At 32.4% G+C, this 25,074-nt stretch overlaps 2 protein-coding genes across 11 annotated transcripts; one reads left to right on the forward strand and one right to left on the reverse strand.

Annotated features, from left to right (window-relative positions):
* Positions 1 to 915: 915 nt before the first annotated feature.
* Positions 916 to 18,001, reverse strand: LOC130948585 (probable fucosyltransferase 8). 10 transcript variants are annotated; one of them, XM_057877361.1, is made up of 5 exons: positions 17,766 to 17,994; positions 16,672 to 16,952; positions 16,055 to 16,115; positions 14,193 to 15,100; positions 12,951 to 13,879 (listed from the first exon to the last, which is right to left on the reverse strand). In XM_057877361.1, the coding sequence occupies exons 2-5, from the start codon at positions 16,942 to 16,944 to the stop codon at positions 13,265 to 13,267; spliced, it is 1,857 nt and encodes a 618-aa protein (XP_057733344.1). In that variant the 5' UTR covers positions 16,945 to 16,952; positions 17,766 to 17,994; the 3' UTR covers positions 12,951 to 13,264. The 10 variants fall into 10 exon arrangements, with proteins under 10 accessions (XP_057733347.1, XP_057733346.1, XP_057733350.1 ...); XM_057877359.1 differs by having other exon boundaries at positions 13,014 to 13,879; positions 16,672 to 16,995; positions 17,766 to 18,001; XM_057877364.1 differs by lacking the exons at positions 12,951 to 13,879; positions 17,766 to 17,994 and adding an exon at positions 916 to 1,109 and having other exon boundaries at positions 14,983 to 15,100; positions 16,672 to 16,991.
* A 2,208-nt stretch (positions 18,002 to 20,209) lies between these two features.
* Positions 20,210 to 24,790, forward strand: LOC130948189 (putative cyclic nucleotide-gated ion channel 7). The gene is made up of 7 exons (XM_057876902.1): positions 20,210 to 20,268; positions 20,786 to 21,365; positions 21,504 to 21,716; positions 22,141 to 22,442; positions 22,858 to 22,969; positions 23,713 to 23,949; positions 24,074 to 24,790. Exons 1-7 carry the CDS (start codon positions 20,210 to 20,212, stop codon positions 24,788 to 24,790), a joined length of 2,220 nt encoding a protein of 739 aa, XP_057732885.1.
* The last annotated feature ends 284 nt before the right edge of the window (positions 24,791 to 25,074 follow it).

Here is a 25,074-nt window from a genome sequence, read left to right on the forward strand (position 1 = left end):
TAATTATATACATTTTTAATTTGAATACAAATATTTTAACTATTATGATTCATGAGAAAAACACGTATCAACACAATCCATAAATAGGAGACTCGAACCCGTAACCTCTTAATTGAGTATGGAGAGACTATGTCGTTTGAGTTATAAGTCATTGGCATTTCACTTTTTATTCTTTTGGACCGAATTTAGTTATTCTCGTCACCAAGACCTTTTTGTTTTCAGCGGCCTTTTCCTTTTTTATTTACGTATATTTATTAATTTCAATTCAGATAATTTGACTACTATGGACAAAAGGCATATCAGAAGAATCTGTTTTACTTTTATTATTATGTTAACCACAAATTAGTTTTAATAAATAACATATATATTCAATGAATGTTGCATAAAAAGAGATCCTACCTATTAAATTTAATAATGTATATTAAAAGCAAACTAAATAATGGTTGGTTTTGAAATTCTGAATAGATTGCAAAGATTTACTTCCTAGTAAAATAATATTTCTACAATCATACTTAGATTAAGCCAACGGATAATTATCATTGATTGCTATAATATTAATTAGATTGAAGGAAAATTTTCAACCTTTTATGCTTCTCCTGATGTTAGTAAAACAATAATCTAAAATGATATTGTTTAATTTAATATTTATAATTTTATGTATATAATATATATAACAATTATACATTCTTTATATATAATATTAATTCAATTATTTTAACAATAGTTAAAAATATAAATTAAGATAAGCAATAATTAAAAAAATTTAACTTTAATATATTATTAATATAAAATAATTTTATATATACATCTAATTATGTAATGCTATATTAGTAAAAATAATTTTATTTTCATATTAGTCGCGTAAATAATTATAAAAAAATTAAATGTGATTTGAAGACTATATTAAATTTTACACTGTCTGCTTATTACAAAGTTTCCAAAAGTGCCAATACCTGTTACAATATCTAAATAATAATTTTAAAAAATATAGTTTAAATAGACATAGAATAAAAAAAATCAATAGAAGGAAACAAATTGTAATAATAACTATCAATAATCAATTCTGTTCCTCTCCTTCCTTCCCTTTTCCATGTTTGACTCATCCTTCCCTTTATATTAAATCATAAAATATTAATTTCTTGGTATTAATTATTAAGGTAATTTACATAGATAAATTAAATAAAAAAATTATACAAATATTCTAAATTGAATTTATCTACATGCATGTCTTGTTTAACCTTTTACATAAATCAAATTAAATAAATTTAATTTATATTTTTTTTAATGTAAATTGAATCAACATATATATTGTAAAATTAGTAAATCAAATCAAGTAATGTATATATTGTAAAAGTAGTAAACAACATATATTATTGTACAAACATACATAGTAAAACCCAATTTAACTAAACAACTTAAATAAATTTTTTGAAAAAAGAGTTTAAAATATAAGAATTTTTATTAATAATATATGTCTTATAAATAAGTTATTTTGTGTTTAAATTTTTAGTTATAAAAGTATTTATTTTAAAGTTGTAGTGTTTGAATAAATGACTCAAAAAATACAATTTTTTTTACACAAGAGAATGAATATTAAAATAACAATGATAATAAATACCTTTTAATATTGAATGTTAATTTTATATAACCTAATCACTAAGATTACAATCGATTATATAAATGGTTCTTTTATTACTCTTTTATTAGTTCTATTTTTCTAGCACTTTTAGCATTTTAATTTACAATAATCTTGATGGTAATGCCAAAAAAATTATTATGTATTTAGCGTTTGGTGTTTTATTGAGTAAAATATAGTAGGTAAAAATAGAAAATAAATGTAAAATATGTGTCATGTATATTTTGTAATAATTATAAAAAAATAACAAGCTATATAAAAATAAAACCATATGTAAAAAGAATAGAATATAAACTGAAATTTCATATTACACATAATGTTAAATATAAATTTAATAATAAAAATAGAGTGATAGAATAAGAAAAAAAAGCCCAAAAAGAACATATGCAATATATAGTTCAAATGAAACATTATGTGAAAATTATAATAGAAGATCAGGATTTCCAACAAATGATATAAAAGTTAAAATAATGAGTACTACCATTTTTATCTACGAAAATTAAAAACGCTGATCTACTTATAAAAAAGAAAATTATTATTTGTACCCATAAAACATGAGTTTCATATAACAAAATTATCTAGTCACAAAAAAAAATATAACAAAATTATTCAAATACTAAAAAATCACATAAAACCCCAAATTACCCTTATCATCATCCGCATCATACACCCCTCCTTCTCTCCTTCCCGTCCTCGCCTGAGCCAAACTTTGAGTTCAAAGGCATCACCAGCTCATTTCCTTTATCACTACCATCACCACCACCACCACTATGCCTCCATTATCATCTTCTTCACATAAAGCAACAACAACAACAACAACAACAATAGAAAAAGCAAATTGTCTCAGACCACCGCACCACCACCGGCGACCACCAAGCTGTCGTCCCCTCACTCGATTTCCTCTCTTCTTCCTCTCTCTCGCACCTTCTTACCCCTGTTCCCTTCTCTTCTCCTCTGCGTAACCACCGCCGTGGCACTCAACAGTCGCTGGCGCTATCAAGTCCCACCCAACCTCCACTCGCTGCCGCCGCGTCCTTTCCCCCTTTCTTTCCTCCTCCACCCTTTCCCTCTCTCTTTCTTCTTCTTCCCCTCGCCTCACCTCCGCGAGCCTAGGACCACTGTCGCCTTCTGTTTTCGCCGCCTTTTGCAACCCTAGAGCCGCTGCCGCTGTCCCAACCCGTTCCAGCTAGCTCTCCATCTCTCGCTGACACAGAGCTCTGATCTAGCTCCTGTCCAGTTCGCGGTTCCACCCGTTCTTCCTCAATCTGTAAACCTAGAGACCACTGAACCTACATCACGCAACCATTCGAAGAAGTAGAAGACAGAGAGAGAAGCAAAATATAGAAGAGAAGAGAGAGAGAGAGAATGTTTTTCAAAATCGCTAGAAGACAACCACTAGTTGACGGACTCTGGCGGCGACGATGAACTCAGAAAATAGAACGAAAGAGAGAGAATGGGGTTAGTGGTGGTGCTGGTGGTGGATGGAAAAAGATGATGCAGATGATGATAAGGATAATTTGGAGTTTTTATGTGATTTTTTAATGTTTGGATAATTTTGTTATATGAAACTCATATTTTATAGATATAAATAGTAATTTATTTTTTTTATGGGTAGATGTGCCAACGTTTTCAACGTTCGTGAGTACAAATAGTAATTTACTTTAAAATAATATGAAAGTTAAAATTTAGAGTTATTTAACTTATATAATACCTTAAAAAACTATATTTTATAATAATTTTATAAAAAACGTTATTTTAATTTTAACAACACTTTTTAAGACGGTAACATAATCGTAATAAAATGATTCATATATATATATATATATATATATATATATATATATATATATATATATATATATATATATATATATATATATATATATATATATATAATTGTTGAGTTTGAGATGATCCAAAGAATCCACATACTCCTTGTTTTCAGTGTTGCTCCATCAGACTCCATGGTTCTGCGTTCTTTGAGGAAACCCACTTTTGAATTTGAACAGGTAAAACATCCTTGTTATCTCTATGTAGAACACTATCACCAATATGTCTCAGATCACAACATCATCATCATCATCATCATCATCATTATCATTTTTGGTCAGCAACAACAACAACAACAACAATCATATTAATAAGAGTTGTTACACAACAACACTTGTTAGCAGCAGCAGCATCTCCCATTTATGCAACGATTTGCTCTCAGAGATCTTCACAAGGCTCCCTTTTCGATCAACAACGATATGCAAATGCGTCTCAAAGAGCTGGCTCGAATTGATTTCAACTGCTCAATTCATTGGCCAGTTCATGGCGACACAACAAAAGTTATATGGTGCTTGCTTGGTTTTTCTATCACCACATCAACTCATGCTAACTTTCCCTCCAGACCCTTATGATGATAGTGATAACGATGATGATTTAGAACATGATCATCAGAACAAAAGGATTGTAATTTCCCCTGAGGTTTTCATCAAAGGGACAGTGTGTGGTTGTTCCATGAATGTTTTCTTGTGTAGTGACAACAGGTACACAAGTGGCTATGGCTATTTCCTCCATGACCCCATTAACAAGGAATCCTTCAAGCTCCCTTCGCTCGAGGTGAAGCAAGAGTGTCTCCATGCTATTGGCTTTACATGTGATCCATATTATTGCAATGACCCTAAAGAGGATTCAAGGAGAAACTATCTTGATCCTAAGAAGTGTTTCAGGGTGGTAAGAATCAAGTCCTTCATTGCAATACACTATGAATTCGAGGTTGATGTTTGGTCCTCAGAGACAGGGAACTGGAGACAAAAGACTGTGATATTAGATGATGGTTTTGCTTTTGCTCCTCATTGGTCAATGAGTTTTGCATATGAAGGAGGATTGTATTTCATGGGTAGGACTAGTATATTTGTTTATGATCCTTATGGACTTAATGGTGACACACTTGATTACCCTATTGATTCTGATCCAATGAACATTATGAGCTTTGGTTTTCTTGGAATTTCTTGTGGAGACTTGAGGATTGCTGAAATTGGACACAATTATATTAAGGTTTGGGAGTTGGTGTCCATGGACTGGGAATTACTACACCATGTTGATTTCTCAGGACTTTTGCCAAATGAGTTTTGTGCTGATTACTATAAACGTGTGGGGGGTTTTCACCCATATGAAGGGGAGACTGTGTACTTGTATTCTTTTAATGAAGGGATTTATGTTGCAGATCTTCAGACAATAAAATTTACCTACATCCCTGGATATCAGAAATCTGATTTGAGTCCATTTCATTTGGAGTTGCCACTGTGGTCATCAGAGGAGTGATTCAGATTTCAGAACTTTTTCTTTTAGTCATAGTTTGTTACTTGGTAGATTTTATGTCTTCAATAATTTGATTGTACTTTACTGTAGATTTATGTGTATTATCATATGATACAATATAGTAAACAAATGATGAGAAAGGACCAAATCTTGTTGAGTTGTATTTCGCCTACTTTTTTTTTTTTCATGTAGAGAAGAGGACATTAAACATAAGATTAGGTGACTACTTAATTAAGATTTATTGAGGGACAAATGATAAATAATTATTAGATATTTTCATTTTATATTAAGTGTCTCGTTTTAATTTTACACAAGTATCAAGACAATCATTGTATTTAATTGAAAATATAAACAATCAAAAGATATAGACAAAATTATCCCAAATTCTATCTTCTAAATTTTCCTTCCTATCTAATATTAGAAGATATAATATATAAAAAATAATTGATGACTTCTTGAAGTTTGAAAATGATACTTTATTTGTAACAAAACTAAAAATGAAAAGAAATTAAAAGGAATAGATCACAACTGATTTTTTTTAATAAGTGCTTTTGGAATCATACATTAAAAAGAAAACTTGATTCTGTCATCGATATTTATTTCAAAGATAACAAGATGAGGTCTCTTAAATGTGGTCTTCTAGAAACCAAAATACCAAACAGAAGGTAGTCCAGAACCCTAGTCCAAGTGAAGAGAGAAGCAAGTCACTAACGATTGGGGAATGATTCCGAGGCTCTAATGTTTTTGTGCCCATATGTCACCTTTTTTCCTAAGAGTGATCTTAGAGGAAAACCCGAACCTGTTGTGTAGTACTTAGGATCGAGGGTTGTTCAATTCATCTAACAAAAAAAGATATGTGTAGTACTTAGGATCAAGGCTTGTTCAATCCATCTAACAAAAAAAAAAGTTTGCAATTGCTATGTTTCATGGTAATTTCACTTCCAGGTTTTGGCCCATGCCCAAGGTCCCATGTGCTCTGTTTCATCCAATTTGTTATTCCAGATTTACCTTAAACTATCATGTTTCCACAAAGGGGTAAACATGGGATAGACAGCAGAAAACACTAGAGACAAAAATTGAGTTATTCTTATTTTAAAATGCATAGTATACCAAAGACACTTGAAAGCTTAAACTATGACCCTATGACTATGAGGCATAAATGCTTCACCCCTTCATTTCCTTGACTTTCATCACCTTGTAACTTTATGCGAGTGATATCGGGGAATACTGCGGCATGAGATTAGTACTAGCAGAAAGATAAAGGCTAAAAACTACTAGATACAAATGAAGACAGATTTAAGATATTTTTGTCATTGGCACTTTAGAAAAATATCTTCACACGTCACCACGAGTGACAAGCAGCATATGAATGGCATTCAAGAACCATCTAAAATTATACAATAGAGAGGTTGGTAATTGTTGAGAGATGGTTATGAAACTAGACAATTTTGTTCTCAAGTTTCCTTAATTCGTGCCTTCTTGAAACTTCATGCAAGTGATCCCCACATTCGAGTTCACACCGTCTTGAGACTTCATGCCGGCAATCCCGGAAGGAATTCCGTAACCCGTAACATAAGATTAATGCTTCAACAAATTTAAACCTGCAAGCTAGCTAGTATTCATTCGCCAACAGATTTTGGCCAAAATTATCACACACACTCGTATGGTTTAATTTTGATGCACTATCAAAAATAAAAAGTTTGAACAGGTGTTCAAGTTTGTCTTGCCAAATCATTTGAAGTGTTTTGAGTGAATCACCCAATACCTTGAAAATCTTACCAAAAGAAATATGTGGTTGAATGGCAATGTAAGACTCGTACACTGAACTCATCAAAATTAAGTTCAAAATGAAAAGAAAAATTACATATTCAATTCTGAAATTACTTTATGTTCTGTCTTTAGAATAGAGCCTCTAAATGCTTGAGGTATTTTTACATGCCACCACAAGTAAGAAGGAGATATCCTAATAACACTCTAAAGCTTAACTAAGAATGCACATCAATCAATGATCCGAGAGATGTTTGTAACTTAAATATTCAGCCACCATGTTTCCTTAATTCTTGCAGTCTTGTGAGTTCATGGGGATGATTTCAGAGGAAATTCCAAGTTGCTTTAAAAAAGATATATATCTAAGCTCATTTGTTAGATGAAACAGGCAGACGACACATCTAATGGGAATGTTCATTAACATTACATAGATAGACACACCATGAGATAATGTGAATTATTACAACTATAGGTGCATCAACATAACTAAATATATAGTTAATATTATTCGCAAAAGTGTTTTATCTTGGTGTCAAAATTGTGCACCAACAATGGAACTGTATAATTAACAAGCCACAATAAGATCATGACTATATCAAGAATAGGTAAAGTACCATTAAAATTTATAGGCATAAAACTCCAGGTATACTAATTTATATTATATATTATAAACAGATTTCTTCCCCAGTCCCAAAATCTATTCAAGATTAATGAATGAGTATATTATATATTTCTTTAATTTGTAATTTCAATGTAAGATTCCAAACAAGGAAGACAAAGGAAAGATAACATTTCCCATTAAAAAAGTGAAAAAAGCTCTTATAAATGCTAAGAAATCTCCTCTAACACTCTTCCATTCATTTCGATATACCATATACTTTTGTTAACAAATTTATTTGACCCTATATATCATTGAGGAAAACAAAACAAAGAAGAGATTATCATCACAGCAATATGAACCTGATTCTGGAGTAGCGCCATATAGGGGAGCTAATCGTAGTTATCATCATCAGAACCCTTCTTCTTAGGCTTGCGATATGTTTCCTCAACTTGCTTTGCCTTGTGCAAGGTAGTGTCAATTAGCTTGGTAATGTTAGGAACTTGATAATTTTGAGCCACATAAATGCCACAGACTGTCCCTGCTATGAATGAGAAGCAACTCCTGATTATACCCATCAGTACCGGCTCGAGCAATTTCCTGCTGTTTAAATCCCCAATATCTGCAAGAATCACTGCCAGAAATCGAGAAATCGCCATATCAGATACAATGTCCAAAACACTCATTTTTGTTTCTCCAAAGTACATTTACACTAATAAAGCATACAATTTAATTCAGAAAAGAATCCCAACATTTTAAAAAAAAAAGCAAGGTTTGAAAAAACGGACCGATCATCAAACCGCTCTAGCTACTAGTTCACTGGTCCAACCGGTCTAACCGGTGGTTCAACCGAAAAAATCGTTTTAAAATAAAATAATAAATAAATTATAAATAAACATCCTAAAATATAATTATAGTATAGGAAAAACTACCATTTGTACTCATGAATTTTGCAAACGCTGACAAAAGTACCCATCAAACAAAAAAACTAACGTTGTATCCATAAAAGATGGGTTCCGTGTGACAATAGTACCCAAACCGTAATTTTTTGTTGACTTTTTAATAAAATTCCCGAATTACTCCTTTTATCTTCTTTCCCAAATTTCAAACATTCACCACCCTCACCCTTCGTCTTCCTCTGCCAGCCACCAAAAAATTAAAAAGATTAAAAACTGAATTATTAATTATCTGAGGTTATTGTTTAAATATTATGGATTTGTAGATCTGATGCAGAAAAAGAAAAAGAAGTTTGAAATTAACAAAAAAACATACATTTTGGTTTCTTGGCGTCACTGTGGGAACAAGAGGCGCAGAACCAAGAGCCTTTGGGAATGGAAGGAAGGATAGGTCAGAGTAGAAGATGTGATAGCCTTGATCGCATTTGTTGCAGAGGAGAAGTTTCGCTGAGAACTCACCAGAGGAGCAGCACTTGCTGATGATATCGTCGTCAAAGGTGGGCTTGGGATCGGAGTGTGGGTCCTTCTTCACCCTGCATCCCCCTGGCCATGTCTTCGATCATACTCGGCATGTTCAGAAGCTCATCCTCATCAATGTATCCCGCCACCATCATTCCTCCTTGTTCTCCAGTATTCAAAGTGAAACAAGATCTTTCAACAATAACGTTACTAACACCACAACCTTCTAGAGGGTTCTGCAGTGGCCTCAGAAACCTAGCCTGAGCAGCAACGGCGGCTGCAATGCGAATATCAGTCCACCAAATGGCATGAAGATACTCTAACAGCAGCTCCTTTTTCTACAGATCGACGGCTGAGCAGTGTTTGGAGTCACCGTTGGAAAGGGACCGTCCATGGCCACTGGCCTCTTGTTGGTTCTGGTTGCTGAATTCTGCTATTTATAGCTTTGGAATAAAAAGAACAACAATATTCAGGTTGAAGAGGATGAAGAGTTTGAAAAGGGTGTGCTTTCTTAGTATTGTTGTTGCATCCGAAGAAGAAAGAAACATCAAGAATATGATGTTAAAGTTGATTTGGATTTAGATTTGGAGAACAAATTAGGATTGGAATAAAGAGAGATGGAGGTTGAGGATAAAGGTTGGAGGAAGACATCAGGTGCTTAGTCTTGAGGGAATGGTGACTGCCGATGGCAAAGGGAGACAAAGGATGAGGGTTGTGAAATTTGGAATTTGGGGAAGAAGATAAAAGGGGTAATTTGGGAATTTTATTAAAAAGTCAACGAAAAATCACGGTTTGGGTACTATTGTCACACGGAACCCATCTTTCATGGATACAACGTTAGTTTTCTTGTTTGATGGGTACTTTTGTCAGTGTTCACAAAATTTATGGGTACAAATGGTAGTTTTTCCTTATAGTATAATATAAATATTAAAATAGTTTTCAAATCTAAAAAACTACATTAAATGTCATCAATCAAATTCATATAAATTTATAAATATACAAACTCAAGTGAAATAGTATAAAGAAATATCATATTAAATGTCATAAAGATTTATCAATCATCAAAATCTCAAGATGTTTTTGTGAGTTTCTTTTTTTTTTTGGGGATAATTATTTAAACATATTATGTAATTATGATTGTGATTTCAACTATTGTGCTAAGGAAACCTTCAAGTAACAAGGATATGTTCTCCTCATCCAGCCCCACCAATTTCTTCAGCTAAAGCCATAACAAAAGGAATGGTACCAGAAAATGAGGTAGTTAATGGATCATCAAATGAGAAGCTTTTTGTTATTGCAAGTGAAGATGAACAAGCCAATGCACAAGTTTGAATGTAGCAACTTAACAGAGCCAGAAAGAAAAAAGAAGCAGCAACAAAAGTTAAATACCAGCAACAAATAATCACTCTAAACCCTGAAAATCAATAACTATTTCAACAAAAATTCAGAAACATCATACTTAAAAATTAAAAAATGGCAACAGCAGCATAACAAATCCATGATTTAATTAATTTCAGATTCAGAAATCACAAATCAGAGTATCAGACATTCAAAACACTAAACCTTCACCCAGCAATTACAAACAAAGCCAGCAAAACCAGCACAACCAGCAACTACAAATCAAAGCAAAACCAGCAACTACAGATCAAAGCCATTAGCAAATTTAAACAAAGAAATTAGGAGCCATCAGCAAAACCAGCAACTAGAAAACAAAGCCAGCAATTACAAAACACTAAACCTTCACCCAGCACTTACAAGCAAAGCCAGCAAAAGCAGCACAACTAGCAACTACAAATCAAAGCAAATTTCCAAAAGCAGCATATACACAATAAATACTCTCACACACAACCTCAAATTTCCAATTTCAATCTGATTTCACCTCACTAAAAATTTGACACATAAATAAATAAACGTAGAAACATGTCAAGCTCAATAATGATGAATTCACCACCAATTCTCAAAATAAAAAAATCAGCATCGCAAGATCACGAACTGCAAAATGCTAAATCTTTTTCCCTATACGACAGAACGTATCAGCTAAATTAAAGTATCCAATTAAGCGATAACAGAGAAAAAATAATAAAATACATATATCAAAACATCAAAAAAAAAGGAAAAAGAAAAAGGAATAATCCAAACGAAGGAGAATCAGAATCGGAATCAGAAGCGGGAACTCACCTAAAGCAAGGATAAGTATAATTGGACCTCGGAAAATGAGATTCTGATGAAAGGATGCCAAAAATGCAATATTGCTGCCACATACAGAGAGAGAGAGAGAGAGAGAGAGAGAGAGAGAGAGAGAGAGAGAGAGAGAGAGAGAGAGAGAGAGAGAGAGAGAGAGAGATGAAGAGAGAAAAAGGGAGATTTTGTGTTGTGTTGTGTTATGACACAGCTTGAAGAGGAGAGTGATGGAGGCTAGGGTTTGAGCAGACGAAGGCCAGCGAGGCTGCGAATGACGGCGAGCTCGAGGAAGATGCACCGATTTCCGAATGAAGGAGAAGCACCGACGGTCGGACGAAAACACGGTGGTGCTTGAGAGCAACGAACGGCGGCGCTGAGCCCTGTGGCATTGGGGGACTCGTAATCTAGGGTTGTGTTTTGGGGAGAAAGATTGAAGAATGGCTCGAGGGGTTGTGCCTGGCCATTTCATTGATGCTAACAGAACGGAAAACGACGCCGTTTTTCAAAACCGGCCGGGTCCCAGTTCGGTCCGACCGACCGGTTCTCGGCCGGTTCAGCGGTTTGAGAACGGTTTTGTTTCTGGCGGTTTTCAGAAAGCCGTTGATTGCAACTCATGACACTGACACCATCTGAATTTTACCTACACGCTTCAATATTAGAGGTTCAAATCCTGAAGTTGCTTGGTGAGATTTTCACCTTATAATCACCTATTACCCCAAAATTTCATGATCATCTTTTCAAACCAAGGTAATAATATTTATTTTTTTTTTTAAAATAAAGTGCATTTAGACAATGTCTATACTATATACACCAAATCACAAATATAATGTCCAGAATGTTAGCCCTGTGTAAAACAGAATAAAGAAGAGATGCTCTTTGAATCCCTATCTTCCCAAATAACCCTTCCATTTGCATAAATTGAAATGATTTATCAAGCATGAAAAGTATGAAATTCGACTGTACCAGAACATCTTTTTCTTTTCAACTTTCACTCAATCCCAAAAATAAGAAAAATTATACTGTACAATGACTGAAAAAACAAAACAAGGAGCAAAGAAAAAACCGTACCGTAGCTGAGGATATTGAGTTGAATTTGAAAACTTGGGCGAAATTCCGAAACCCTAAACGCGATGAAGGGAAGAGAGATAGTGACGAAAAACTTATGCACCGCTCTGTGAATATGAATCTCTGATAGTCTGATTTGATTTTCAACTTGTTTCCAAACGCACCGTTTTAATCGTGTAACGGTCAAAGGTCAAAACTATTTTTGCTTACGGCCCACGTTACTACTATACACGTGGCCAAGTTTGGTTCATGGTGTGCCAACTTATCGGGGGTGCACTATAATACCTTCTCTCTGCTTGGCCACCCATGTTCCATCAGCGTCAAGATCACTTTTTCTTTTATTTATTTATTTTTTTATGAATTATATCTTTAATTATGGAAATACAATATATTTTATGATTAGTGGTTTATATTGCAGACTTAAAATTTAAATACAGTCAACTTTTTAATAGTTAAAAGTAATTAAATAATTGTGAGTTACTTTGATAAAAACGTCTAAAATATCTTTTTTTAAAGATGTTTTTTAATAATTAAAATTTAACATATATAATCGATTAAAATGTATTATTTTTGTCAAAATTAGGCCAAACAAATTAATTTAACCGAAAAATAATGAATCAAATATTGAACTGGTCTAAATTAATATTATTTTTGTTATAAAAAATAACTAAAATACTCTTATTATATATATAAAGAGTATTTTAGTCATTTTCTATAATAAGATTATTGTAGTTATTTTCTATAAAAAAAAATAATATTAATTTAGAGCAGTTCAATATTTGATTCATTATTTTTTTTGTCAAATTAATTTGTCTGGCCTAATTTTAACAAAAATAACACGTTTTAATCGATTATATGTATTAAATTTTAATTATTAATAAACATCTTAAAAAAAAGACGTTTTAAACGTCTTTATCTGAATGCCTCCTTAAACAATTTGACTAATTTAACTAAATTTTCAAACCGTCAATTATCAACTTTATGTAAAATTTACTACATATAAATTTTCACCTTTAATTATTCTATCAATGAATACTTCAGTTTTTAGAAAATTTCTAATTGTCAACCGATTAAATAATAATCACAAAATTAACTAGACATCATAGCTTAACTTTAACCTTAAGAGACATTATTGGTTTATAATTCTTAAACCAAACTTAAAAATTAAAATATATAAAATGTACAATTCTCAATTGAAATACCAACAAAAGAAAAAAGGTAAATGAATATACACCTACAATACTACAAAAGAAGAAAAGAAAATGAAACTACAACCTAGATAAGAAATTATAAGAATTAATGAACTACACCATCACCCAGCTTCACTCCACGGTAATAATCCTTACATTCAAACATATGTGGGAAAGAAGTAGCAAAATGTTCTTTGGGGTTCCCATTACACTGATGCTGAGGTGGAAAATGGTAACAAGGCTCAGGTGACAAGTCCCTAAGACAAGGTGGAAAATGTGTTTCATTACTTATCAGCCCATAAAGTAACCAAGGCTTCAAACCCCCAAAACCTTGAGCCACATACCCAAAAGTAGACAATGAAGAAGTCACCAACACATCACATAAACTTAGTAGATACATATCCACCAATGCCTTTATGTTATGCACATTATCATTAAACTTTTGCTTTTCTTCATGACTTGGTTGATAAACTCTTATTACTTCTCCGGTAATAGTTGGTCCTTTAAGGTACATACTTCTCAAATTTTCACCATATTCTGGATACAAAGATGCCACAAGCACAGCCTTTAGAGTATGGTTGTTTCTCCCCACCTTTGAAGCCGTCGTGCCGGCCGGATTTCGCGTATCGACTTCCGGAAGTATCTTGTTACTTGTAGCACAGCTTAAAAGCAAGTCCATAATTGCTTGTTGTGGAGTGAAAGTGGGTCTAAACACTCTTATCTACAAATATTTTATCAGCAATATGTAAATATTTTTATAGTCTTAACTAATCTCGTATTTGTTACTATTATAAATAATCGTGGAAATTCAGGTGCAGTCGACTTTACGTGAAGTTGATAACTAAGAGCTGTTAGATAATTTGACTGAATTGACTAAATTTTCATCTAACGGCTCTCAACTATCAATTTCACGTGAAATTGACTGCACTTGAGTTTTCGCCATAAATAATACATTGAATAGTAAAAAAAATGTATTTTATTCTTTTTTCTTTATGCTTTTAGTAACAAAATTTTTTGAATCCGTCACTACTTACTTGTAGTCCAATCCTCTCGTCTGCTTTCGCCAAGTATGCATCATAGAATTTACTAATTTGTCCCCACGCCTCGTTCGAAGGGTGGAAAAGGTACCGGCCGACGTGGTGGAAAACGGCATCCTTTTCCGGGAACATCTTGTTCATATCATGACTAAAAGATGGAGTCATGAACAGAGAAGGCACAAAGTACTGATCTGATTGAACAATCAAGACAGTAACTTTCTTGAGAGCTTCTTGATTATGATCACAATGAAAAAAGATTTCAGGATCTTCTTTTGTATGTTGTAGATTAATAAACAGAACAGAAGGCAATAACAATTGATCCAATGTCAAGTTTCTAGCTTTGTCCACCTTAGCTAACACTACACTTTGATATGTCTCAACATTCTCATGGTTCCAAAAGGGTGAGTTCTTAGGCAAAATCCAAGTTGACCCATGAAATGGTTCACAGAATAGGCCATTCATATCTGCTTCAAATCTTACTAACAGAACTCTGTCTGTGAGGACGGCGAAGAGGAAGGCGGCGGCGATGCTAATCATTCGATTTCCCAGTCCATTTGCAGGTGTCCATACAAGATATTTGCACTTTGCAGCATCAACATTATCATTGTGATGATGATGATGATGATGTGTTTTAGAACTTGGGGTTGTTATTTTTTGCATGGATATTTTGTAAGCTCTAGAGTTTGGTCCACATCTTTTGTGAAATTTTTCATAGTTTCTGAGTTTAGATATCAAATATGGAGATGGCTTGTGATTAGAAGGTTTGCGGTATAAATGGGATTGATACCTGCTTAGGCATGTTGATTCATCAAATCCAGAAGCTAAAAGTCCATCAAGAAATTTGTCATGTGTGGTTGAATTTTTTGAATCATTTGTTGAAAGTTTCGGTGTGTTATGTTTTGGCCCTGAAAAATTAGAGAACAATAATATCATCAATTCCGCTACGTTACCAATAATATTTCTGTCAACTTCTGCCAACTCTTGTTTATGACTGCGTTTAATTGTGAATGTGTCTAATAAAAATGTTTTTTTTATGGCTGTGTCTAATGAAAGTGTCTTTATATATGTATTTCCTAAATGTGTCTCTTTATACATGTGTTTAAAATATAATAATTAATTATTGTTGGTAATAAGTTGGCAGATAATATATTGATACCGTATACTTTTTCAAATATCATATATAAGTATAAGAAGGATTTAGACATTATTTGTAACACTTCTTAAAAATGATTTGTTATTAGAAGTAATAAATAAAATAATAAATTATGCGTTTTAATTTAAAATAAAGAATTGAAATTTGTTTAATTAATAACGAGTGTAATATTTTTTATTTAATAAAAAAAATTAAGAATGAGTCTTAATTTTTGAGACAAAATTATAAATATAGCAAAATAAAAATTATTTAATTGTAAAAATATAAATAGAATTTGAAAATTTTAATATTTTTGTCTTTTTCTTTATCTATTTGTTTTGTCTTGGAGATAAAAGGCCATTACAACTCTATAAATTAGAGTTTTTTTTTAAAAAAAGAGTTTATTCTAAAATTCATGTACAATTTAGTTTGGTACTTTAATTTTTATAATTAAGTTACTACTATTCCATTTATTTACTGTGAATATCAAATAAGAGCACTTATTATAAATCTTAAATCTTAAATCATAAATTATTTCTCGATTTTTAAATTTGTGCCTTATCTAATCTGTACTATAGTTTTAACAAAATGTTATGTACTTCATAATCATACCTCATAAGAACACAATATATAATAATGAACGAAAACTTAAGGTTAATAAAAACGAAAAAACTTAAGTTGAAAAAAATAGGGAAAAAAAAAAAACAAAAAGAAGCATATAACTAACCTCCACCTGTTACTGTTCCTTGTGAAGCAGTGCAATTATTCTGAACTTTCCCTTGAAATACCTTAATTTAGCCATTAATTAAGTTTAGATTAGACTTTAGAATGAATTACAAGTTAAAAATAAAAAAAAAGTATCATCAAAATTCCTAATTTAGTAATTTTAGAGAGTTTGATTTTGATTCACACACAACTTATTCAACCAATTTCATTTTTTAGATGATTATTTTTGCCACCAGTAGTTATTTTTTTTTAGGCCAATCCTCAAATATCTAAAATTTCATCCAAAAATAAAAATGATATCAGAAATATAGGTTGAAATTAAGTTTTTTATTAGTTAAAACTCTTTTTTTGTTTAATTTATTGTCTAATTTATTTTAGACCTACTATTAACTTGTTCTAGCAAATATTAACCCATAAAACGAAATACATAAATATTTAGGAAATAAATAATAGAGACCAAAATAAAATATCTTAAATTTTAAAATAATTTGACAAAAATTACAAAGAATTAAACAAAAAAAAATATAAATTTGCTAGAAATTTAAAACTTATTTAAACTAAAATCATATATAAAAAATAACAAGAAGGACATGACAACTTTACAATAATGTTGCTTACCTCAATAGTATTATTCTTTTCTTCTCCTCTTTCTCCTAAGTTCTCATGTGTCATATTTTGGACTATTCCTCTTCCTTCCAATTCCATGCTATGATTATTATGATTATTATTATCATTCTGATATTTTCCTCCCAATAATACTTTTTGAAACCCCTCAAAAGGAAGAAAATTGTTTGAGATTTTGCACATTGAGGTAATTGTGATGAAAACCAAAGGGATAGCTATGAAAAGCACAAGTAGAAACTTTGAAGCTTTTTTGTTACTCAACCCCATGTTGTCAACTGCATCATCAAGTATTTCCATGGCTCTAAAATTAGATATTTACTGCCAAAAATAATAATCAATCAAGATGCGAGAACAATAAGAATATATATTATATTTGAAAAATGCTATTTGTACACCAAAATCAGCTAGCCACTAAAATCTACTACTAGTGTATTTGTGTATAAATACATGTGTAATTTAATTTATTTTCATAGTGTATTTATATTTTCAACATGTATTTTATATTAGTGGCTGACTTTGATGGCTGATTTTGGTGTATACGTAACATAACTCATTTTATTTAGTATTATTATTCTATTTGTAATTAAAAAAATCATATAAAATCACTACATTTAGCATGGTTTATTTGTTAGATATATGATCATGATTATGTCATTATTCATTAATAAATAAAATAATCTTACCATTATTATTATTATTATCATAATCTTCATCATCCAATAAACAGAACATCATAGAATTAATCTAGACTCTTGAAGCTTTAATCTGAGTATATCATTTCAATTCTGAATTATGTAAGGAATTTATTCAAAAAATAAACAAAGGGTACATCATGAATTATGCTATATCAACATGATTATGATTATTCAAAACTTAGGAATTTATCTACAGGATATTTATAAAGCTAAGTGAAACACATATGTTATATGATTCTAGCTCATAAGTGTGCTTCTCAATAAGAGGATCCATCAAAAAAACATTTACAGAACAGAAGAATAAACAATAAAGAGATGGGAAAAAAGTCAACTCCTCAAACCAGATTAGTCCTAGTGATCATAATTAAAAAAAAAAAGAAAAAAGAAAAATACCTTGTGGGAGAAAATATTCAGGGGTTCTGTACAGAGGCACCACAAAGACAGTATTTTTTTTGGGGGGTATAATAAGAGACAACCTTGTTAAAATACATAAGTTTCTAGACTCAACTTTTTCTCTTTGTTTTTTCCCCCTTTGAATAGGCTTAGCATAATTTGAGGCTAAGCAATTCAAATTGTGTGTTTTAAGAAGGAATCAATTAGTTTCTTGAAATGTTCATTGAGAATCATATCCTCACTAAAAAAGCCAAGACTATTAAGTATATCATATTATCAATACAAATAATCTAATTGATATTTATTTTATAATAAACAGAGGACTAATAATGTCTTAAAAAAAAGTGACATCTATTTATGAAAAATCGTCACAAAGATAATCAACTATTTTTGGAGTGAAACTTTACGTGTTTTGATAGGATTTATGATAAATAAAGAGTCGTTGATAAAAGTTATATGAAAACTCAAAAAATAACGAAGGTTTCATTCATCATTATTCAAAACTACATCATTTCTATATGAAATACATATCACTGTAAATAACGAAATGTATAGACAATCTTATTTCGTTTTGCATCATTTATTGACAAAAAGGCATACATGTCCATAATTTATTATCAGGGAGAACTTAATTAATATTTAAAAAAACTAATTATTTAATTAGTCCAAAGTTAAAATTGTGAGAATATAATTGTTATTTTACTCGAAGAAAAATATAATAGGGTTATGTGAGAATGAATACAAAAGATCCGACCATCAATCAACACAATAAAAAAAAAAAGGAGATTTATAATGATAAGAAAATAACAAAAATATTACATTCAGAAAGGATAAGGTTCTAGTGGCTATAAATTTTTCAACGTGTTTTTTGGCCTCATCGAAAATTTTTGGTGGTGATAGGATCTTTCCTAATTTGCGAGATCCTTGATAGTTATACATTCTTTTTAATTTCATAATATAATTTTAATTTCAACATGAATATATGTGATACATTGATAACAAACAAATAATAGTAACTGATTTATGAAAAATATACCTTTTTCATATAAAATTATGAGCAATATACTATACATTTTGAAGTCTCTACATCTAAGGAGATCTTTTCTACTAGTAAGTTATTATATAAAAATCAGGATCGGATATGGTTTTAATTTCTGTATGATTATATACATATTTTCTTTAAATAATAATATGTGTAGATTTTTACAATTCCGAATAAAGTTGCACAAACAGGTTTACACACATAGATTAATTGAGGAGATAATATTCAATTTAATCCATCAACTTGTATGCAAGTCTTAATTTAGTCTCTGAAGTTTCAATTGACTTTATTTAGTCCTTAAATTTTGCGAATGTGACTCACATTAATTTATAAGCTAATTTTCGATACAAAAACGTTAACGTAACACTGATGTGAACAACCAAATATCACGTTTATTCTGTAAAACGACGTCATTTTTGTTTTGACACTTTAATAGTCTAAAAAAATATTATAAGTAGTATTTATTGAAACTTTTTTTCTTAAAATAAATATCCTGACGCCATTTTTGGACTATTTAAGCGCCAAAACTAAATTTGATTGTCCATATCAGGGTTTTATTAACGTTTTTGTGCCGAAAATTGTCCCGAGGACTAACGTGAATTACGTTTATAAAGTTTGCGAACTAAAAAAAGACAATTGTGATATCATGAGTAAAATAGCAAGAAGACTTGAGTGATATCTGAAAAATAAATAAATAGTATAGCACGTGTGAAGGTTGTGATGGCATGCATGCATGGCGGGGACAATAATCCTAACTACCATAACGGTCTAAACTACCTAAATCAACTCCAAAAGCCAAACCAGACCACCTTAATTCCAATTCCTTTATCATCACAAACAAAAACATTCTTTTCTTTATTCATCAATCTGCATCTTATGTCATTGCTCTCTTGATTCTTCAAATCAAAGCCTTAAAAATCCTCATCAGTAAGTCTTCCTCTATTTTTTTAACCTTCCTAATTTAATGTTGCTTCAATTGTGCATTTCAACATTGTATTTACATGATTATGTATACCTCTCCTTTAATATGAAAATGGAAATTAGGCATCTTTGAAGGGGAAAAATAAAATAAAATTAAACCATCATTCTTAGAAATTAGCATTATGATTATCAAATCAATAAGAACACAAACCAATGAACATTAGATAGGTTTCAAGCCTTGGATGAATAAGCAATTACATTGTTTCCTAAGGATCATTTGTCACCCTTTTTTTTCATAATTAATTTTTCTTTGAATTAAATAAAAAAGTTTTTCCAACATGTTTGGCTTCTTTTTTTTTTTTTTCTCTTTCTCTCTGCATTGCAGGAAATGGGATACTAAACTTCCTGGTATAATAACAAGACAAGAAACTGCTAGGAAGATCACCAATTCCTGGCGGGGTATCTATGTAATTTCCTCAAAATGTTTGACACTGGTTACAAGTCACAGTATATTGGAGGCCAGAGGGAGAAGTTTGTAAGGTACACAAATTCTTATACAAAATAAAGATACAATTGCTTCAAATGTTCACAAGTGGTACTTACATAAAAGTTTCATGATTATCATGGTTATGAAATAAGGTAAATATTGAGAGTAGATTACTATTATGGTCCTGAAAAAAGTGATACAAAATAGTCTCATAGACTACGTTTAATTCTGAGAACAGGACATTAAGAACAAGACACAAAAGACGAAGACACAAAAATTAGTGTTCTTATATTTTGTTTGGTGATAAACTAGAATAAATTGTGAAAGCCTAATTTACTTTATTTTTTCCGTACAAAAAATCTTGGAAGAAAAATATAATTATGAAAATTTGATAGAAATAATGAAAGAAAAAATAAAAATAAGTTGTATTTCTTGTTAGTGTCTATGTGTCCTATCACAAAGTACATTAATTCAGTATCTCTGAATACAAGGTCTCTGACCATAAAATCGGTTATGTGATGAATTTGCTCAAAGGCCAATAATGAAGCTAACATAGAGTGTATAATGCAGGTTGGATGATCTTGATTCTAACATGTCATTCTCAGGCAGACCGAGTTTGATGGATAGGCTAAGATCAATCTTCCATGTTGGCGGCCGCGCAAGGAAGAATCCGTCACAATCCTTTAGGCTAGGAGTGAAGAAAGGATCAGCGGGACTCAGAACATTTGGAAGGTCACTGAAAACTGGTGTAACTACTTGGGCAGTGTTCCCTGAAGATCTCAAAGTTTCAGAGAAGAAAGTGTTTGATCCTCAAGACAAGCACCTTCTCCATTGGAACAAGTTCTTTGAGATCCTCTGCATTTTTTCAGTAGCTGTTGACCCTTTCTTCTTCTATCTCCCTTACTTCAACGTCAAGTCATTCTGCCTCGCCATAGATAGCACGCTGGCGAATTTTACAGCAGCACTGAGGACTGTATTGGATTTTATCTATCTCCTGCGCATAAGCTTTCAGTTCCGAACTGCTTATATCGCGCCTTCATCTCGTGTGTTTGGAAGAGGTGAACTTGTCATAGATCCTGCAAAGATTGCTAGTAGATATTTACAGCGATATTTCATTATCGACTTCTTGTCTGTGTTTCCTATGCCACAGGTTTGAAAACCATGCCTTTTGAATTGTCAAGGGCTACTGAACAAAACTTCTAACTTCAATACAAGTTGATGATGATTTTAGTTATATTTGAAAATTGCCTTGCCAATATGGTTCATTTTCTACATGTTCCTAATGCAGATTATAGTGTGGAAATATCTATACAAAACAAGACATTCAGAGGTATTGAGTACGAAAACGGCACTGTTGAGAACTGTGATCCTGCAATATTTTCCAAGATTTCTAAGGTTTCTTCCATTAGCATCGGAAGTTAAAAAGACAGCTGGTGTTTTTGCAGAAAATGCACTGCTTGGAGCCATTTACTATTTGATTTGGTTTATGCTAGCTAGTCATGTAAGTGCATGTTGCATGATTGAACCTTCTTATTATTCTTTAGGGTCCTCATTTGATCATCATATGTACTTTTAATTAATTCGAGATGTCTTGTTTATAGCAAGAATCACCAAAAGTATCACCACTAATCTCTACTAGCCTACCAAATCAAGAATTTTTCACCATATAGAGGATAAAGTCGTCCACCAAGATTTGAAAATGATGAATTCATCTCTCACCATTCAAAAAATGGTGACAAATTAGTCCTTTCATACTAATTCCATCCATAAATCCAAGGATTCAACTCAAAAGTGCAACATTTCAACTGTTTATGAGAAAAAAAAGGTTTAGGATTTTATAAACTAAAAACATAGGCATAATGATTGATACATCGTAAACTGACTGTAAAAAGTTTTACTAAGAACATTCTTCTACTTTGTTCCAGATAACTGGCTCCGTTTGGTACTTACTTGCCATAGAACGCAATGACACATGTTGGAACAATGTTTGTCTTGAAGATAATAGATGTAACAGTCATTTCTTGTACTGTGGAAGTACCAATAAGCACATCCCAGGGTTTGATGCTTGGAAAAATGTCAGTGAGGATGTTCTTGTAAAGAAGTGCTTTGTTGATGGTGAGTTCAATTATGGAATCTTTGCTCAAGCAATCAAGAGTGGTATTGTTGCTTCTGTTGAAGTCTTTCCTAAGTTCTGTTACTGTTTATGGTGGGGCCTTCAAAATCTGAGGTAAATTGTTGCACTGCCTACACTATATAACTAGCAAAAGCAGTAGGCAATGACGAATTCAGAAAATTTAGATAGTATATATATGCGCCATCTTGGCACAAATTGTCCTGCATTAGTGGCTAACTCCGTGGTTTGAACCTATGATCTTGTTATCTTAGTGTAAGGTCAAAATGTAATAAATAATGGTGGATAAATATGCACTAACAATTGTATTATCTTAAAGATTTTCCAAATCTCAGTAGGGACTCCCCTGTAAAGTTAAAACAAGTAACCTACGGGATATCCATATAGGCATAACAAATCAAGGGAATGTCATATGTAATATAATTTAACATAGGAGAAAATCATTGCAATTTAAATATGCATTGGCAAATTTTGAACAAGCTTGAGCTTTCTTCTGTTTTGTGTTTGACAGTACCATTGGCCAAGGGCTTTCAACCAGCACCTACAGTAAAGAGGTGTGGTTTTCCATAGCAATAGCTGTTATGGGGCTCATCCTTTTCGCACTTCTGATTGGAAACATGCAGGTGAACAAACAGCAAGCACTACTGATATTCAATTTATTGAGGATGCTTATTGATATGCAAATTTGTGAGACATAAAACTAGTTTTCCTTGGAAAAGATACATGGCTTAAGTTTGATCTACTCCTGTTTTTACTCCTTTGTTTGACTTGATATGTTAAGACATTTGTATTATGTCATGAAAATTCGACAAAGTTTTATGTTAGCTGTCAAAGGCCTAGCACAACCCTCCTCTTTTATCCAGGCTTGGGATTGGGACCGGCTATGTAACATAGGCAGAGTTGGGTTTAGTAACTATTAGATGGCCTCTACAAACTTCGGTATTAGTTTCAAGTTTTTTATATGATTTAAGATTCTATATATACTTGGTGTCTAATTCAAATTGGAGGAGTTTCAATTCCATGCACTTTCTTTGTTCCCTAGAAAATAGTTCACTATGGTTTTCATCATAGCCACCCTTGGACTCAGGTACTTCATCTTAGTTCATTCATATCACTCACAATAACCACAAACCTCATTCTATCATTCTATGTTTCTCTTCCATGTGAAATGACTGGAGCTGCAGTTTGTGTTTATTTGCTTAACTTAAACTGTTAGCAGATGATCTTTTGAAATGTTCAATAGATGAATCAAAACATCTTTATGCTTTAGGACACAAACATTTCATGTTCATGTCATAAAATCAAACGTACTTAAAAAAATTTGCATGGCAAGTTCTAATCTTTGTGTCATCATGGAAATGAACAGACATACCTTGACTCAATGTCGGTTCATCTTGACGAAATGAGGATCCAAAGACGTGATTCCGAGCTATGGATGCATCATCGCTCGCTTCCTCCAGAACTAAGGGAAAGAGTCAGACGCTACGATCAATACAAGTGGCTGAATACCCGAGGCGTGGACGAAGAGAGCTTGATGAAGAGCCTTCCAAAAGATTTAAGGAGAGACATCAAACGGCATCTTTGTTTGAATCTGGTTAAAAGGGTGAGTCTTAAGAATACTAACTTGTGCTTTCTGAGATATGTTATGTTATAAATAATTCAGAATCTAAGAATTTATCTTCATTTTCTCATTGGTCTTCCTATGCATGGGAAATATGTATATTCAGGTTCCTCTCTTTGCTAACATGGAGGAACGCCTGCTCGATGCTATATGCGAGCGACTGAAACCTACTCTGTACACAGAGGGCACTGACATAGTTAGGGAAGGAGACCCTGTCAACGAGATGCTCTTCATCATCCGTGGACGCTTAGAGAGTGTCACCACAGATGGTGGAAGGAGTGGATTCTTTAACAGAGGGCTTCTCAAAGAAGGAGACTTCTGTGGTGAGGAGCTACTAACATGGGCACTAGATCCAAAAGCTGCAGCAAACTTGCCATCATCTACTAGGACAGTGAAGGCCATAAATGAGGTCGAGGCATTCGCATTGGAAGCCGAGGAGCTTAAGTTTGTCGCTTCGCAGTTTAGATACATTCATAGTAGGCAGGTTCAGCATACCTTCAGATTCTACTCACAGCAATGGAGGACATGGGCCGCAATCTACATTCAAGCCGCGTGGAGGAGGTATATGAGGAGGAAATACACCATGCAAAGAAGGCAGGAGGAAGAGTATTATTATGATTCTGATGACAGTGGTGGTGATTCTGCAAAGGCCTTGGTTAAACGTTCCTCAAGTTCATCTAGCTTTGCCACAACCATGTATGCTTCACGCTTTGCCGGGAATGTACTTCACGGTCATAGGCTTCGTGAAGCAGGTAGTTCCACTAGTCTAGGAAGAATTCAAAAACCATCTGAACCTGACTTCAGTCATTATGGTCCAAAGTGACCTCTATCTTTTTCTTTTCTGTTTGTAGAAAATGGGGACCAATTGCAGTCTCTCAGTGCAAGACTTCTTGCATTTGTAAAGTGCTGTAAACATGTTAGTTTAACAAAGTCTGGCATGTGAAATTTTGGCAAAAAATCTGCACCAATATATGATTAGGCTTCCTAGTATATCAGAGGAGAAACTTTACAACCAATATGGCAATATCAAGCTCTTGTCATAATTATAAACAAAAGATAAAAAGTTTAAATGGTAATAGTCACAAGAAATGAAGACTATAGTATTGC

Source organism: Arachis stenosperma, chromosome 9 (genome assembly GCF_014773155.1).
Source record: "Arachis stenosperma cultivar V10309 chromosome 9, arast.V10309.gnm1.PFL2, whole genome shotgun sequence".
Classification (NCBI taxonomy): domain Eukaryota; kingdom Viridiplantae; phylum Streptophyta; class Magnoliopsida; order Fabales; family Fabaceae; genus Arachis; species Arachis stenosperma.

Coding starts and splice junctions, on each gene's coding strand:
- LOC130948585 (XM_057877358.1), bottom strand. CDS start 16,974: ATGGAAATACTTGATGATGCAGTTGACAACATGGGGTTGAGTAACAAA. Junction 16,116..16,671: donor AAAAGAATAATACTATTGAG/GTAAGCAACATT, acceptor GGCTAAATTAAG/GTATTTCAAGGGAAAGTTCA. Junction 15,101..16,054: donor AGGAACAGTAACAGGTGGAG/GTTAGTTATATG, acceptor CTAATTTTTCAG/GGCCAAAACATAACACACCG.
- LOC130948189 (XM_057876902.1), top strand. CDS start 20,210: ATGTTTGACACTGGTTACAAGTCACAGTATATTGGAGGCCAGAGGGAG. Junction 22,970..23,712: donor TTCTGATTGGAAACATGCAG/GTGAACAAACAG, acceptor GGAAATGAACAG/ACATACCTTGACTCAATGTC. Junction 23,950..24,073: donor GTTTGAATCTGGTTAAAAGG/GTGAGTCTTAAG, acceptor ATGTATATTCAG/GTTCCTCTCTTTGCTAACAT.